Source organism: Carcharodon carcharias, chromosome 15, assembly GCF_017639515.1.
Source record: "Carcharodon carcharias isolate sCarCar2 chromosome 15, sCarCar2.pri, whole genome shotgun sequence".
Taxonomy (NCBI): Eukaryota; Metazoa; Chordata; class Chondrichthyes; order Lamniformes; family Lamnidae; genus Carcharodon; species Carcharodon carcharias.
The window spans coordinates 6,671,937-6,690,411 of NC_054481.1; the positions used below are offsets into that span (position 1 = coordinate 6,671,937).

The 18,475-nt window shown below is 43.6% G+C and overlaps 1 protein-coding gene across 1 annotated transcript in view; it reads right to left on the bottom strand.

Moving 5' to 3' along the window:
- Positions 1-18,475, bottom strand: part of bmerb1 (bMERB domain containing 1) — a 67,814-nt gene that overhangs the window by 31,698 nt on the left and 17,641 nt on the right. Inside the window, exon 2 of the mRNA XM_041205775.1 lies at positions 4,112-4,185. Within this exon, the coding sequence (XP_041061709.1) occupies positions 4,112-4,185 (74 nt within the window). The remainder of the gene's footprint in view (positions 1-4,111; positions 4,186-18,475) is intronic.

Sequence of the window (18,475 nt, forward strand, 5' to 3'; positions counted from 1 at the left end):
GCTGTCACTGCTGAAGACCCACTTTAGCCAGTCAACCTGAAGTGAATGCCACAAGGAATACATGTTCGGCTCAACCAGTCACATCAGTGGCCTCAACCACGCAGATCTTGGCAGCGGCTCCGACTTGTAAATCAATGCAATCTGTTTAAATATGCTCCCCGTGTTGGGTGAGGATTGATGTTAAAGTTGGCAATGTCTTTAACATCAGCATTGGGGGTGGGGAATGATGTGGAAACAGTTCTAGTTGCAGTAGGTGATGTGACAGCTGGAGCGAGCGATGGTGTGTGTCTGGGGGAAGGTGTGAGCCAGGAGATGAGCTGATTTGTTGGCTGCAGCACTGTCTAGTCTCGTTGGCAGGAGTAATGGAGCTTGATGCTGGGAAGAGGCAGAGAAATCAGCAGCTTCCGGTACTTGGACTTTTTTTCCTTCCTTTCCCTTTTGGCTTTTCCCAAGTTACATGGGGTCACCAAAATGCTGGCTGATAATCTTCAAATCAACCATTGTTTTTTTGGATCAGGCGGGCGGTTTTATAGTTGCTGCTTCCCTGCCGCTAACTCTCCCCATTTACCTGGGGACCAGTTCCAGTACACGCTAGCTCGCCTGCACCAGGGGTTGGAAACTTACAGTACTCTGACAGCTTTCAATTATCTGTCTGGGATGTCCTCCAGTTCTGCGGTTAATCAAAACCCCTGTCTATTTCATTAAGTTAGCAAGTATTCCAGCAATTATAAGGCTCTGGTCAGACCATAGTTAGAATATTGAGAGCAATTTTGGGCCCCATTTCTCAGGAAGGATGTGCTGGCCCTGGAGAGGGTCCAGAGGAGGTTCACAAGAACGATCCCAGGAATGAAAGGCTTAACATATGAGGAACGTTTGAGGACTCTGGGTCTATACTCGATGGAGTTTAGAAGGATGAGGGGGGATCTGATTGAAACTTACAGAATACTGAAAGGCCTGGATAGAGTGGACGTGGGGAAGATGTTTCCATTAGTAGGAGAGACTAGGACCCGAGGGCACAGCCTCAGAGTAAAGGGAAGACCTTTTAGAACAGAGATGAGGAGAAACTTCTTTAGCCAGAGAGTGGTGAATCTATGGAATTCATTGCCACAGAAAGCTGTGGAGGCCAGGTCATTGAGTGTATTTAAGACGGAGATAGATAGGTTCTTGATTGGTAAGGGGATCAAAGGTTACAGGGAGAAGGCAGGAGAATAGGGTTGAGAAACTTATCAGCCATGATTGAATGGCAGCGCAGACTCGATGGGCCGATTGGCCTAATTTCTGCTCCTATGTCTTATGGTTTTATGGTCTAGCTGTAAGCCTGCTTCACTTCCACTTCCTGGTTCTCTAATCACTGTCAGAGGCTTCGGGTTGCCCCGTTCATTGTTAACAGGACTCAAGCCGGTTGCTGAAGTCAAAACCAAGACACAGAGCTTTTCTTTATCAAGACTTTGTTCAGTCTTATAGATCTCCTCACACACGCCCAGTGTCCCAGCTGTCCCCTATTTATATGTGTTCATAGTACTTCATTAAATAATGCTCTTCACCTGTGTATCCTAACAATATAATTAACATCAACGGCCTTGGCTCCTCCATGCCGCAGCTCGCCACTCCCAGACTTCTGCTCCAACTCCTTGCTGCTGCTCTTGCTCTCTCTCCCTCCTTGCAGCTGCAGACTCCACTCCCCTCCCCTTTCTTCAGCCCACTATCTGGACTCAGGCTCTGCCTGCCAAGGACCTCACCTCTGTTCCCAGGGCGGACCGACTCCCCTACTTGCCATCCTCCCTCTGCTGGCAGGGACCCGGTGCCCAACAGGGACTGTGCCGGAGTGGGAGGAGCCCGGCATCCAGCCCTGCACTGAAGTCGGAAGCCGGGACACAGAGGTCCTGTTCACCTCCCCCGCTACCGTACAAACTACATGGTCAGGCAATAAACACAGTTTATTCCAAAAGCCCACAAAAAGGCAAGTCAGCAATTTCATGAAATTAATAGAAATGCTGGTCTTTTTTTAAAAAAAAAGAAAATAAAACAGCAATACTACTGGGAACATCCCATCAACTGGTGCAACTTGTACATCATAACCTAATGGGCTTTGCCTCGGACAGAGTTGAACTTTTCCTTCAAACATTTGAGGGGGTGAAGATTTGCATTGGCCCATTTCTATAACGCTGGGTGTGCATAAATCCCTCCAACTAATACAATCCAAAATTCAAAACGCAAGCAGCAGTGACAAGAGAGAGGAAAGCACTGGCGTCGCTGCTATAGCCGCACCATAACAGCGCATCCTGTTCTACCGAGAGATATGCAGCTGCTGACAAGTTAAACTAGGAATTTAATTAAAGGTAAACGTAAGCATTTATAAGTCTTCGTCTTTGAAAGAAAAACAATCGAACCTCTTCCATTTGCTTGAAAACATCAGGAGTTATTTCCTCTGGGCATGTGCTGGTGCCATCACCTATAAGAAAATGGGCTTTTGAGGGTATTTTAGGGATCAGGCCACCTCGGAGTAAAACGACCCAATGCTTTTCTCTTGGTGCCACTTTAAGCAGAAACACACTGCCCTCAACTTCCTGCTGACAGCAGGTGTGGGTGTGTCACAAACAACGCAATGTTTGGCAAAATTTCACTTTACTTTTTATCGAAGTAGGAGAAAAAGAACAGGTGAGGCTCAGAGCTATCTCAGTTTTACCTGATCGTCTCTGCAGCAAAGTGAAACTTATTGTCATTTGTTAGTACAGCACTTGAGTATTGCTGAGAAAAAGAGACGTGTTGAAGCTTTTTGTCTTGCACTCATCAGGACACCACAAGACTACCAGTAGAAGGGAAAAACAACAATTTATACTGCATGTGAAGACAGTGCTGATTGGTTGGCAAGTGGATTCTGATTGGTGGAGGCATTGCCATGGGGAATACCCCAGTGATGGTGACTGACGGTTATCTGTCGAGCATTGTTTGAAATTTAAACCAGGCAGCTTGGCCCTAATTGGTCAAGGCATTGCCCTAAGGAGTGAGACAGTGAATTGCTGTCACTTATTTTGTATACAGAAGGTGTATACATGTTCTTTGCAGCCACTTATGTGAGTAGAAAGTACAGGGAATGGACCTCACTCCTACCAAAGCCCACAAAGGACAATATACTTCTCTATTGTTTTTTGCAACCTGCTGCTTAAATACTGCAACGTATTAATTTCCATTTATGCCAAAATAAAATAATAACTTACCATTATGGTGTCAGCTTTAAACCACTGAACATAGAGTCCACAGGGACTTCAAATATTTTTTTACACACCTCACATGTCAGCTGTGAGGAAAGATTGGATAGGCTGGGGATTGAACTGAGGAGTGACCTGTTTGAGGGGTGCAAGATTATGAGGGGCCTAGATAAAGTAGACAGGGATGCCCTGTTTACCCTAGCGGGGGGGGGGGGGTCAATTATCAGGGGGCATAGATTTAAGGTGATTGGTAAAAGGATTAGAGGGGACATGAGGAAAAGCTTCTTCACCCAGAGGGTGGTGGGTGTCTGGAATTCACTGCCTGGTTTGTTGGTGGAGGCAGAAACCCTCAACTCATTTAAAAGGCACCTGGATCTGCATCTGAAGTGCTGTAACCTGCAAGGCTACAGACCTGGTGCTGGAAGGTGGGATTAGAAAGGGCAGATAGATTTTATTTTTTGGCCAGCACAGACACAATGGGCTGAATGGCCTCATTCTGTGCTGTAATTTTTCTATGGTTCTATCGTTTTATGTCACTGTAGCAACAGTTTGTGCACTGTCTCACTTTGTAGCTCACTGGACATGGGTGTCATATTCCCAGGGGACAGATAATAATTTCCTCAACTAAGTTTTCCTCCAATGGTGTTAGACGTGTTAGCTTGATGTACATTGCTACTGCATTTGGTAGTAGTATACTGCAGTTTGACTGGTCTGTCAACAACTCAGAATACACATGGGAATCCAGGAGCAGGAGGGAAATTTGTTACAGCTACTCTTGACTCACTATTCCAAGTCTTAAATTATTTATAGTTGTACAGCAGTTAAAGGAAAATGAAAACCACCTGTAATGCAAACCAAAGTACTGAAGGAAATACTATTGGACATTCAAAGTATGGCATTACCTGGAATTGATACTAATTTCTGGAGCTCCTGTTTTAGATCCATTATATCTTTACAGAGTTGAATGTCATCCATCCTGCAATTCAACATTACAGAAGTGGTATTAGTCATTTACAGGTAAATCAAAGCAAAATTCAGTGTGTCGAGAAAAATGTTTTAGTAGTTGCTTGGTAGTGCAGAACTCGAACATTGCTGAAAAAAGGGACATACTGTTGAAGCTTTTTGCCTTGCACTCATCAGGACAGACACAAGAATGCCAAATTTCAAAGGAAGCAACAATTTCTTGTGTAGTATAAATTGTTGCTCTCTTTGAAATTTGACATTCTTGCATCTGTCCTGATGACTGCAAGACAGCATGATTTTTTTTCCCCCAGGAAAAATATTTTAACGTAATCTTCCTTGTTTCAATTTTTTAGGCTTTTTTATTGCCATGCAGGAAGCATAAAAGAACAGTTTAACAAAGACTGACATATCATTTATATACAGGAATCTAAGACAAACTAATTGAGAGGGCAGTAAAACCCTACTGCCAGTTGTGGCTCATTGTCAGCATACTCGCCTCAGAAAGGTTCAAGTCTCACTCCTCAGACTCGAGCACAAACAAAGACTGACACCTCAGTGCAGTACTGAGGGAATGCTGCACTGTCTAAGGCGCTATCTGTCAGGCGAGACTCTAAACCGAGGCCCCCTTTGCCCTCTTAGATGGATGCAAAAGATCACATGGCACTCTTCTGATGAAGAGCTAATGAGATCTCCTGATGTCCTGGGCAATATTTATTGCTTAAGCAACACCAATAAAATAGTTTATCTTATTATTAATCATATTAATGTTTTTGGCACCTTGCAGTGTACAAAGTGGCTGCTGCATTTCCTACATTGTAATAGTGACACCGCTTCAAAAGTACTTTATTGACTGTAATGCACTTTGAGGATTTCCTGCTGTTGCAAATGGTGCTCTACAAACACTGCATCTTTCTTAACCTAGAATACAAAGTCTGCATGAAATGTCAGTTAATATTAAAATCATTCAAAATTCATTTTAGATTTCTAAATGTGTTTCTGATGCACGTACACAGACTTCTCTTTAACCAACTAATTAACTGGTTAAATGCAACCTCAGTCATAATCCCGTCATGCGTGACTGACCATTTAAACCTCCACCCCCTCAGTTCAGATGTCTTTATTAGCTCCACACTCATCAGCTCCTAAAGCAATGGAAATGTTTACATATTTTAATAGGATCATTTTGTCTCACATGAGAAATGATTTTGCCCTCTAGGGTTTGTCCCCAGCTGGAATGGCTAATAATATCACTACAGCTTGATGATCAAAAAACTGCGCTCACATCTTTTCAAATACCGTAGTTGATTAGAGAGCAAGCTTTTGTCCTGCCTCGAGGGGAATATCCTCTGAGCTGTTCCCCTTCTATCACCAGGAGAGTTGCAGAAATCCCTTAAAGGTCCAGCCTAACTGGTTTGTTACAAATTCACAACAAGCATCACTACCACTGAGCACCTGAGACTCTGTCGCAGTCACCAGGCAGGAGAACAGCAGACCTGTCCTATTAATCAGGTTAGGTATTTCCAATGCTATTGTAAAGCACGTTGCTCAGGAGGTGAGGTACCCAGGGCTCTGAGTGACTGCAGCCTTCAGCTCCACTTCATTAGCTGTGATGACACAATTGCCCCAGTTCTTCAATGTGTTATTCATGCATCATTTCAATCAAAGTTTATGATGCATTCAACTCGATTTTATTCTTATGAAGGTTACAGAAATACATCATTAGCTCCCCAAGATAGCTTCATTGGTGATGGGACACCGCAGTGTAGCACAAAGTCATAGAGGCTGGAAGGTCCCAGATTCAATCAAGCACTGGCTGACCTGAATTGAGGCAATTGGCCTGCTTGCAGGAAGGACATACAACGTAGCTGAATAGCATGAGGACTTATAGGAGAATAAATTGCTCACCTCTGAAGCAGGCTCTGAGATTCCAAAGAGAATATTAACTTGACATTGCTGTTGATTGTATGAGCATGATCTCATTGTCGGTTACGCACTCATGATCATCAGTCACTGCAACGTGGAATTTTATTCCTACACTGACAGGTAATCGATGTCAAGATGGACGCTTTCAGATCCAGACTCAGTGCTTGTGCAGCCAGTGGGCGCCCAGAGTAAGAGGCCTGAGGTTTATGACTATACTTGACACCAGTGCTGATCATAACACTGTACGCAGTTCGCCTGAGCGAAGACTTCAATTTCACACAAGGCTCCCTCTTAAGCTGGGCAGCCTTGCTGCACAAGCCACGATCAAGCCAGCCCTTTTAATGCACCAAATTGCGCAAGAAAGGGTTAAAAGTGCAACGCACTTAAACAAAATGCCTGCACCTTTCAGAACATAATTAGAGGGAACGTTGATAGCAGGGGGAGCTGCTTCACCGGCAACAGCCCTCAGGGGTAATCGCCAGGAAGGGGAGGCAAGCTGCAGAGGTTATTAGGGTTGCCAACCTTCCAGGATTGGCCTGGAGTCTCCAGGAATTGAAGATCGATCTCCAAGACATTGCTGTGTGCAACCCTGGAGAAAACTCATCAGGACATTAAAATTGGTTGTTTTTAAAAAAAAATTTTCTTTGAACATTTCTCTCAGGTATAAAAATATTGAAAATGGGGAATAAAAGGCTGTTTGGCTGACAGTCCAGCATCGTCCAATTGGGTAATGAGTCTTTTTGCTTTCCAATTGGCGTAGGAAAACAGTTGGTCACAAGGATGGATGTGTTGGCCGACTAATGGCTGGAGCGTGGGGGGAAAGTCATGTGATGGTTATCGGGGGTTGATGGGAATGTGGAAATTGAAACACAAGAAGATCAGCCGTGATCTTATTGAGTGGTGGAGCAGGCTCGAGGGGCCGAATGGTCTTCTCCTGCTTCTATTTCTTATGTTCTTATGATAAAACCCCCAGGAATACATTTAATCACAGTTGGATACTCGACCAACTGTGGGAGGGACTTGTGGAGTCGGGAAGGTGGAGACACTGGGTTCACAGAAACAGTTCTTTATTTAAATACATTCTCTTTCACAATCTACCTGTGGTTGGCAATCGCAAGGGCCCACTGAAGATCCTCGAGTGGGACACACCCACTTCCTGCCCCAGTCCTCAGAGACAGATTTCTACAGGGGATCCTAAAATGGCTGTAGGCCCCTCATTTACAAAGAACCAAACATCTGTTTTTGGTGATTGTTTGTGTTATGGACAGGAGAGGGTTTAATTCAAACAGCCCTGATTTCTCCTCTCACCACCTGTCCATAAACAGGAAGGTGTCTCTGATTTTGATTTCCCCCTTTATAAGTGGTGGCAAATTTTCCAACTGCTCAGTTTTGGTGTGACCCAATTTCTATCAATATCCCCACAGCAAATTTGGGTTAAAGTGAACTCAGCGGGTTAGTTTATTTGCACACACTCAAAATGCAGGAGGGGTGTCACTATGTAGTCCCCTGTGCAATCATACAATAAACGAAGGATAGAGAAAAAAAAATCTACAGGGCAAAGACCACAGAGTAAAGAATTATTGTTTCACGTGAGTCTAGAGTTCAGAATCAAACACCAATGGTGTATTCTTTCACAGAGGTTGGCAGGTTGAAAATTGATGCTGGATAATTCACTTTTCCAGTAGAATGACTTCTACAATGAAATAAGCACGCAGAGGTGAACTAGCCTTGTAGGCAATGGTATAGAAGTTCAGAAGTTTCAATAGAAACAGTGTAGATGGGGGAAGGCATTCAACCCTAGACAGAGCCCCTTTTTTGTGCTGTTGCTTGGTGGATGGAAGATTGCAGGCTGATTTACAGTGTAGCAAGGCAGTATAACTAGTTCTCCCAGCTAAGGGGGTCATGTCACATGACTGCCACCCCTCCACTTTGGCTTTAGCAAAGGGTGTATATTCCTTTGTTTCGGTTCCTGAGATTGTTAATGTTCTAACCATTAAGAATTTGAAAGGAAGGCTGCAAGGTCCTTTGTCTTAGCAGATGACTCAGTTCCAGTTGGCCAGGTTCGGCTTATGCAACGGAGATGGCCTTTATATAATTCCCTTTGACTTTGGTCTCCGCAGTCCACAGGGGTCGTTAGCGTCTCTTCAGAGATAACGAGGCACAAATTTCTTCGATGCTGCCAGATTAGGTCCTACTCCTCGAAGTTTACATCGAGACATGAGTCCAGTCATTTCAAAAGGTCATTATCCATTTTTACGATTTTAGGAATTTGCCATGATGATATAAAAAATTGTGAGTGTGAGGTCTTAACCCTGTTACTGTTTTTGTGACGTTGGAGTAAAAAACAAATTTTACTTTTTTTTTGAAGAATAGGAAGTAAAGAAGTATACATTCACACTGGCACATCAGACACATAACTAACAGGGGCAATGACAGTTCCCTGCTGCATTTTCCTTTGAGGTTTAGACTTGAGTTAGTGCGTCAGCAAAATCATTATCCGGTCGTGGCATTTGGAATGTTTAGGTGACTTGGGAAGATTCGAATCTGTCCTAATGGGACAGATCTAAACAAAGCCTTTGCTTTCAGAACTCTGCCCGTCCAACTCCTGATTAAGTCAAAAGGGTCTGGGGGTTTTACAAGGTGATTAGCACTCAGGGGGTGAGTGATAGCCAAGCTGTTCTGGGTGATCCACAGGGAAATGCTGGGCATCTCACTCTGAGTGCCAGGCCCTTGGATCATAGGGCCGAGCTGCTCTTGTCCAGCTTAGTTTCTCCCTGTCCACCTTGGTAACCTGTGGGTTCAGCAGTTTGAACCTTTGGCCTCTTTCGGGGATTCCGGTTCAGTACCCCATTCCCCATTCGGACACCAGCACAACCGGGGTGTTCCAGTTTCTGTTGCTAGGTCCAATGGGTTGGCACAGCAACAGGCAGGCAGTCGATTCCTGAACATGGGCAGCCTTTCTGGGCCCAGATGATAAAAAGATGGCCTTCTGGAAGGGGTTTCCCCCACATCCATACGAGGTAGGGTCTGGTGGGTTGTTCTGGATCATTATAACTGCAGGGGGCAACCCTGTCAGATCACCTAGTGACTCTGTATTAAGCTGGGTAAGTGTGGGGTCCAATCTGGTTGGAATCCCTCTGCTGGTCAGTTGGGTGGTAGGCTCTCTGGTGGATGGTCAGTTCTTGCTGTACCTCTTGGTGGCTTCTCAACTAATTGAGGCATCACCCTCATTCTTTCTGGGCCAATTTGAGAACTTCCCTAGTCCCCATTTAAATTTGCCAGAAAGCCATGGGCTAAACCAATCAGTGGCTTCCTAGCTGGAGGGGTTTGGAGGGATAGTCCCCCAGCTTGTTCCATGTCCACTGTGCCCTCAAGTGGAGGCGCAGCTCCAGCAACATTCCTTTGTGGCTTCTCAACTGGCATGCGGGGGTGGGAGGACTCTCACTCCCTACCTGCTCATCGGTTTGGGAACTCCAAAGAAGGTTTCTGCCAGCCATACTTCAAGCAATTCCTTAACCTTTTCCTTTCCTGGTTTAAAAGCTTGCCTTCCTTCAAGCTCTTCAACCATGTGGGGCGTCTCCCTCACTACCTCTTTCCCTGCTCTGGAACTTCTCCGGTCCCTATTTAATTCTGGGATACCCTGTGAATTTATTTTAGGTTCCAGTGGCCTTTCCTCGACTTCTCTTAACTTTACTGGTCGAACTTCAGCTTGGTTACATTCAAGCAGCACTCCCTCGATCTTTACAGGTGCTGTTTCATCCTTCTGGGCCTCTGGACCTTCCCCAGATTTCTGTTCTTCTGCAGCTTTCCACTGGTGGGTTTTGGACTCTTCTTTCGCTGGCTAACACCTTGCAGCCAAATCACTCCCAAGGAGGAAATCGATTCCTTCTAATGGATAGTTCGGGGACAACTCCTACTGGAACAGGCCCTGAAACAGGATCAAACCTCTGACCGATGGACGAGGGAGGAGGGGCAAACACACGTCCTCCTCCCACTCCACTGATCGGTGCTTTGGCCTTCAGGGAGCACTCGGGAGGAGGGTTTAGGTTTTCTTCCAACATTAGGGACCGAGTGGCCCCTGTGTCCTGCAGCAGTAGCACGGTCTTGCTCACACTTTGGGCAGAGCAGGGGGACGCTGTTCCTGAAAGGACAAAAGCTCCTTGGGAGTTTGTCCGGCTCAGACATTCTTAGCGCCATGCCCTCCAGAGGGTAAGTCTCTGTAGTGAGAGACCCTGCCTGCTCTACTGCACTACATTGGGGTGTCCTTTGAGGAACTACTCACTCCAAGTCCTATTAGACCAACAGGCTTATAGTTACAGTGAGGAAATAAATATAAATCCAAAATTGACTACTCTAAAGCTGATGCAGTAATTTACTTCCTTCCACAGCCATGATTTCCAATTTTACCACCCACACAACTGGTCTGTCACAGATCCCTGATTGTAATTCTGGTTGGGTTTCAGGCAGAGTTGGAAAGTAACTTGCAGCTCCAGGAGTGAGGCCTGAGGTTACAGGTTTCATTTTTAAAAAATTATTCACGGGATGTGGGCGTCGCTGGCTGGGCCCAGCATTTATTGCCCGTCCCTAATTGCCCTTGAGAAGGTGGTGATGAGCTGCCTTCTTGAACCGCTGCAGTCCATGTGGTGTAGGTGCACCCACAGTGCTGTTAGGGAGGGAGTTCCAGGATTTTGACCCAGTGACAGTGAAGGAACAGTGATATATTTCCAACTCAGGATGGTGAGTGACTTGGAGGGGAACTTCCAGGTGGTGGTGTTCCCATCTGTCGGCTGCCCTTTGTCCTTCTAGATGGTAGCAGTCATGGGTTTGGAAGGTGCTGTCCAAGGAGCCTTGGTGAGTTGCTGCAGTTCATCTTGTAGATGGTACACACTGCTGCTACTGTGCATTGGTGGTGAAGGGAATGAATGTTTGTGGATGGGGTGCCAATCAAGCGGCTGCTTTGTCCTGGATGGTGTCAAGCTTCTTGAGTGTTGTAGGAGCTGCACTCATCCAGGCAAGTGGGGAGTATTCCATCACACTCCTGACTTGTGCCTTGTAGATGGTGGACAGGCTTTGGGGAGTCAGGAGGTGAGTCACACGTCACAGGATTCCTAGCCTCTGACCTGCTCTTATAGCAACAGTATTTTTATGGCTAGTCCAGTTCAGTTTCTAGCCATTGATAACCCCCCAGGATGTTGATAGTGGGGGATTCAGCAATGGTAATGCTATTGAATTTCAAGGGGCGATGGTTGGATTCCCCCTTGTTGGACATGATCATTGCCTGGCACTTGTGTGACACAAATGTTACTTGCCACTTGTCAGCCTAAACCTCGATATTGTCTAGGTCTTGCTGCATTTGGACATGGACTGATGTAGCCGATGTTAACGTGCTGCACAATGCAATGCAACGGTAATGGGAATGCGGTATTGAACTTATTAATTCCTTAAATAACTGCAGTAGAAATTCAAAGAGAGGATATTACCAAAATTCCTAAATGGAAAGTGACTATTACTTTCCATGAGGAGCATTTCACATTTGATTTTGATGGTATTTGGTAAGTCATGTTGGTGTTAAAATGTTAGCAGAGAAGCAAAAATTCTTTCATTAAAATGAACCTTGGCTGCAGCATTCTAAAGCCTGTAGATGTGTAAACTGGCTTCTATGGCAACTTATTGGACCAGCGCCTGTTGCAAGTACATATCTGGATATTGGGGAAGGATAGGGTGAAGTTTGGCTGTGATTTCTTTTTTTATTTGTTCAGGGGATGTGGGTATTGCTGGCTAAGTCAGCATTTATTACCCATCCCTAATTGCCCTTGTCTAGAGAGCATTTTAAGAGTCAACCACATTGTTGTGGGCCTGGAGTCACATGGAGGCCAGACCAGGTAAGTAAGGCAGATTTCATTCCTTAAAGGGCATTAGTGAACCAGATGGGTTTTTATGACAATCGGCAATGGTTTCATGGTCATCATCAAACTTTTAATTCCTGATTTTTTTATTTAATTCAAATTCCACCATCTGCTGTGGCGGGATTCAAACCCAGGTCCCCAGAGCATTACCCTGGACCTCTGGATTACCAGTCTAGTGACCATACCACTACGCCACCACCTCCCCTTTGGATGCTCCTTTGGATATAGCAAGCTGATGCTCCCTGGTTCGATTCACCTGTAAATAGTGGCTACAGGTACTTGCATGAAGTACGGGATAGTGACCAACACTTGTGGAATCAAAACTCAGTGCCTTCGACAACAACAACTTACATTTATGTAGTGTCTTTAACATAATAATATATCCCAAGGCGCTTCACAGGAGCATGTCGTATGATGTGCCTGCATGCTACTGTAATGTAAAGGTGCTCAGCAGAACAAGGGTTAATGTGGGACTGGAGAATAGTACCACCCACAGTATGATGTATAGAGTCACATGGTAATAGAGTGAGAGAACAGTTAAGAGAGAATACTCTGGAACCAGCCTGCATGGAGGTAAAGTCACCATGCATGGCAATAATCTGGGATCTGTAAATAGTTAAAGATTAACAATTGAGCATTCATGTTTAAATATACAAAGCTCAAGATCTCATCATTGAGACATCTAAAGAACCCATATTACAATATGATTGGCAGTGGTGGGAGCTTCTAAATAATATCACATCAGTGGTGATCTGAAAGGTCATTTTAGATGATGAACCCAGAACAGTATCCCCAGGTGTAAAGCACAAACAGCTAAAGCCAAACTAGAGAGACTTGCACCTAAGAAGAAAAATTGAAGAAACAGTTGAAGAATCTTCACTACCGCCTTAGAAGTTGAGGAATCTGCCAGAATGAGTGAAAGTTTATTGTGGTCCCCGAGTGATGCAGAGTAAAAAGAAAAAAACCTGGTCAGTTCACAAGGACGGGTGAGCAAAAATACAAAAAAATTGCACGACCCTGAGTAACGCAGAGCCAGAGAACCTGGAGAATTTACAAGACAGTGAGCAAAGGTACAAAAATGCTGTTCTTACATTATAGAATAGGTGGTAGTCCTGGGGCTCAGCAGATCACTGCAGTGGTGGCTATGCTGCACTGAAGTCAAAAACAACAGAAGTTACATAGATATCAGCTAGCAGAGTCAAAAGTTTAAGAAGGAAAACTGCAGAGGAAAGAAGAAACTGTTGAAAAAAAATGAAGTTACCCGAAAGAAAAATAAACAAAGGGCAGGCAGTGCAGAGGTGAAAGGTGCTGTCGCTAAAAGCTAAAAGAAAAATGGGCCCTGTTTGGACCACAGGTTGGCCAAAACTCCAAAGGAGAGGACCGGCAAAAACAAAAGGAAAGCATGGCAGAGAAAAGCAATATTCCTACCTTGAATGCAGCCACGGTCCCCAGAGAACCCGCCAAACCCTGAGGAAGCGCGGGAAGCTCACAGCACAGGCAGCCCGAGTGAGAAAAACGGTCACCTCACTGACAGTTTTAAAGGGGATAACAGAATTTAAAGCTGTAACTACAAGGGGAAGAGAAAACATCCACAGACAGAAAATTAGATGAGTCAGGTGCATTTTTGCTCTGGAGAGGGCTGAACCAGACCCAAGAGTCGGAGTCTTGGAGCGGATCATTTTTTGTGTACAAGAGAAGTACAAGATTAAATAGGGAATCAGAAGCTGATAAGTTTTTATTCCACTTTGGTTATTTGCTGGTGAAATACTCCACAGCCAACGTATAGATCCTTACCTGACAACATTTGGTGAGTGTCATGAAAATATACTAATTTTCATAATACTACTGTAATTTATTATAAAGGTAAGTCAATAGTGGGGTTTGGATTAGTTTGTCTGTGTGTTAGGTGTGGGTGTGTGGGTTTTAATTGAATTACATCCAGCTGGTCTGGGTGCTTTGATGTATCAGAAGGGAAGTTAGATTTGAAATGCTAAATATGTAAATGTGGTTGAAGTTTGAGAATGTGAGGTGTGAAGAACGTTTGCATTTTTAGATAAACCAGAGTAGTGAATTTCAAAGCGATGGTAAGGTGTTACATCTAACCATAAGAGGCTAAACCAAACAGTGTGTTTATTTTTCCCAAAGATTACTGATGATATGAGTACTATGAAAGATTTATATTATGGAAAAGGTAAAGTTGCAAAGACATTTTGGACCAGTGGGATTTACATTAAAAAGGGAGAAACATGTATAAAGGAGATGAGGTTATGGATAAGGAAAGAAGGCATTCTAAGATCTAACAAGTGTGAAAAGCCTCTAGCCTCTGTATATCAAGCTGCTGTCTCCAGGAACTGAAGCTAAGGGAATTCATTTTAAATATCTCTGTCCAGGGTATTATTTGCTTTTGCCTGGGTTTATTGAAATCTATGTTGTTTCACTGTTGCCTTAATGGGTTGTAACTGGGAATCAGATTAATTAGGGGAGCTAGGAGTTATCATAGTAGTAATTTGTAGACCTTTGTATGTGCTTAAAATCATTTCTTTTATTAATAATTGTTTAATTTAGTTTTGTAAAAAAAACTTGGTGGACTTATTACTACTGAATTAAAGGCATGCATCTTGAAATAAAAATACAAATTGCAAAAACCATTGTGGCAGCTATTTCAAGCTTCCCTCTGGGATTTGAGCTGCTCAGCATTTACCATCTGCTGTGCAATAACACTGAGGTATTAAAAGGGTTTGACAGATATTGTTATGTCCAAGTTGTGGAAAGCAGAGATCCTAGAAGATGGTCCAGCACACCCCCAATAAAGCACCAAAGACAACAGAAGGCCCCTGAGAGAGAGCAACAAGAAACCCCAGAGGGCTACTCCCAATAAAGCATCGGACAAGAAATATCCCCAGAGCGAGAGCAACAAAAGACCCCAGAGGGACGGAGACAGATGGCAGTGCAGAGTGAGCAGATGATTGTGAATGAAGGAAAGCTATCTGAGGTAACTCAAAAGAAGCAAAATGTGCAAAAAGTAAATGAATCTGTTCTACAGGGGACCATTTGCATCAGAGCTGAACTGGAAGATTTAAAGCGCAAGATTCAAGCTGAGTATATACTTCTAAAAATGCACGATAAACTGAAGTCATCAATGAACCAAACTGTTTGAGATCTGAACAAACAAATTTCAGAGATGACACAAAGGTAACAGGCAGAGATAACAACCCTCTATTCCACAGTTGGTAAATCAAAGCAGGAGTTGGGAAAACTCAACCAGATGTGCAGACAGGCAAAACAGCAGACAGAGAAGGCAAGCAAAGAAGTTGCAACCCTGAAAGACCCCTTGAAGAATCAATATGTTGCCATGGAAAAACATGAAGAGCCAAAAGGTATGTTGAATATTAATTCAGTAAAAGCTGCTTTTGAACTACCATTTGCAACAAACCGATGCAATGAAGCCCAGAGTGAGCTGGCAAGAGGTCAACAAGAAAATAAACAGTTGAAGGAACATTTGATTGTCCTTCAAGATCAAAAGCAAAAGGAATGCATAACCATCAGCAACATGAAGAAATGCTATCTTAAATAGCAGAAAGGAAGCAAAGCAGATGAAACTCGAGGAGACTCTACTGAATTACAGGAAAGCTCAAGATGAAACAAGCGATCTTCACAAAGGAAAATGTGGTGACAGATCTTCACATGTTACAAGAATTCCTTAGGACAAAGTTTATTCCTCTGGAAAATTACAAAGAGAAGGAAAACGAATTTAACGTCACTCTGAACAAACTGAAGAACCAGTTGGCAGAGAAGACTCAGCAATGTTCAATATTCCAGGAGGAAGCCGAAAGCTAAAGAAACAGTCTGAAGAGCTGAAGAAGCAGTAGGATGGGAAGAGGAGGCATTGAAAGGAAAAGCCATCAGACTTCCCAAACTGTGAGCAGATAATGAAGCCATGAATTGCACAACCACAGAACCAAACCGAGTTCAACTTTGTTGGAGACAGACCTGGCCAACAACGAAACCAAAATGAAGAACAAGGACAAAGTCCTGTTGCAGACAGAGAAAGAAAAGATAGAAATAAGATCGGAAAATGTAAATCTGACACTGAGGCACGGTGCTGCCAAACATTGAGCTGAGTGAAAAGATTCATAAGCTTACAAAACAATTTGAAAATAAAACAGCAGACAAATGCTTGGCTGAGATTGAGAAGTGAAAATGAAGGTTCCATTTGCGAAACGTGTGCATCCAGCAAGAATGTGGTGAATATCACGGAAAAAGAAAATCCAAGTCCACTCTAAGAACGAACGGAGTACACACTCCCCTCGGGCGAATGGGATAAACCACAGTGTCGGAAATAAGCAGGCAGGTTGTTAATAAAGAGAAACGTAACTCGAGGGAGCGCAAAAAGTGAGTCCAATGGAGAAAACCAAGTACCAGAAACAAGAGTACCACTACCATTCCTCCAAAAGTAACAGAGCGAGAAATGGAAGACCTCTCGAGCCTCAAGACCATCTGAATTTATAAAGTCAGGGACTTGAGACAGGGGACCAGGGATAGCAAGTGGATTGTATTTAAAATAGTTATACTCCATTGGAATAGTAAGTTTTCTTTGGAGAAGAAAGGGGGATGTTGTATAATGTGCCTGCATGCCATTGTAATGTAAAGGTGCTCGACAGCAGAACAAGAGTTAATGTGGGACTGGAGAGTAGCACTGCCCATGGTATGATGTCATATGGTAATAGACTGAGAGAACAGTCTAGAAAGAACCACTGGAACCAGCCTGCATGGAGGTAACAGCACCATGCATGACAATAACCTGGGATCTGTAAATAGTTAAAGATTAACAATAAGGAGTTCATGTTTAAATATACAAATCTCAAGATCTCATCATTTAGACATCTAAAGTACCCGTATTACAACATGGTTGGCAGCGGTGGGATATCAGCTCTATCAGCACCGTACAACAGGGCATTATAAAACAAAATATATGAGACCAAGCCACATAACACAGATGACCAGGATCGAAGGGCCAAGTGGCCTTCTCCTGGTCAAAATCCTGAAACTCCCTCCCTAACAGCACTGTGGGTGTACCTACACCACATGGACTGCTGCAGTTCAAGAAGGCAGCTCACCACCACCTTCTCAAGGGGCAATTAAGGATGAGCAATAAATGATGGGCCAGCCAGTGATGCTAATATCCATATTGAACTAGCCACTCAGCTCAAGGGCAGTTAGGGATGGGCAACAAATGCTGGCCTTGCCAGTGATGCCCATATCCCATGGAAGAACTTTTAAAACGTTAAGTACCACCAGCTCCATATGAAGTAAATGTGTGCTGCATTCTTACAAGTCACAGTTAAGCTAGTTACTTAAAATTTCCTGCAATAATCTTTTCAGGCTGATCATCATGATTGCTCCCTCTTGGAATCATGGTGAGTGTAACCAGCCCTGCCTACTATTCCCAACTGTAAGATCAGTTGCTCAAGAACATACTCCTTAGGTGGGAGATTCAGTATCCAGTTGCCCTCTCCTCCATTTGGCAGATCACGTCATCCCCTTCCATCGATCCATATTCCTGACACCAAAAACTGTTCTTCTAATTGCGATCTGAAGTACTTTTAAAGGTCAACTTTCACTTATAACCCTAGATGTCTATAGCACACGGGGCTATAGGCCAAGTGCTGGAAAATGATATTAGAATAGATAGGGGCTTGATGGCCGGCATGGACACGATGGGCCGAAGGGCCTGTTTCTGTGCTGTATAACTCTATCACAAGGTAAGGGTAAACCAAGGAGGTCTCGTGGCGCAGTGGATAGTGTCCCTACTTCTGAGTCAGAAGCTCCAGGTTTATGTCCTGTTCAAGGCCACAGAAGGCGAATTCATAGCATGGCCATACAGATTGATCATCAACTTACAAATCCTTACAATATGCCCACGGTACATAGTAAGAGCAGGAGAATCTCATTCTTAGCTATGCTTGATGTGGCATAATGCCCCTCGAATGACAGGCTAGTGACCTGTTTCAGGAGGCATGAGTTACATAAGCATTCGCTTCATGCTTCTCTAGATATGTGAAGCCTTCTAAGACTAAGTATTAAACCAAATTCCAATTCCAAACCCACATTGAGTTAAGATAGCAAAATTAAATTGGACTTTCAAAAATGTAATTAATTTTTTTTTTAAATTGCATATAAAACTATCACCATGGTATAAACAGAAGCTACAATGGGCTCACAAAAAACAATACTTACATAACTTTTATACCTGACATTGTTTTGCTGTCTGTTAACCACCCAACTTTGTCTGTTGCATAGTACTGTTTATTTGGTATCATGCTTTAGAAATGCAGAAATCAGTTTGATGTGTACCTGCTACTAGCCCAGAATTAATCTATTCAAATGGTTGCCATTACAACTAATTTTACTATTAGTATTTAAAAAACATTTTAACCTGCTAGTATTTTATTTTGAATTTATTAGTCGAATATA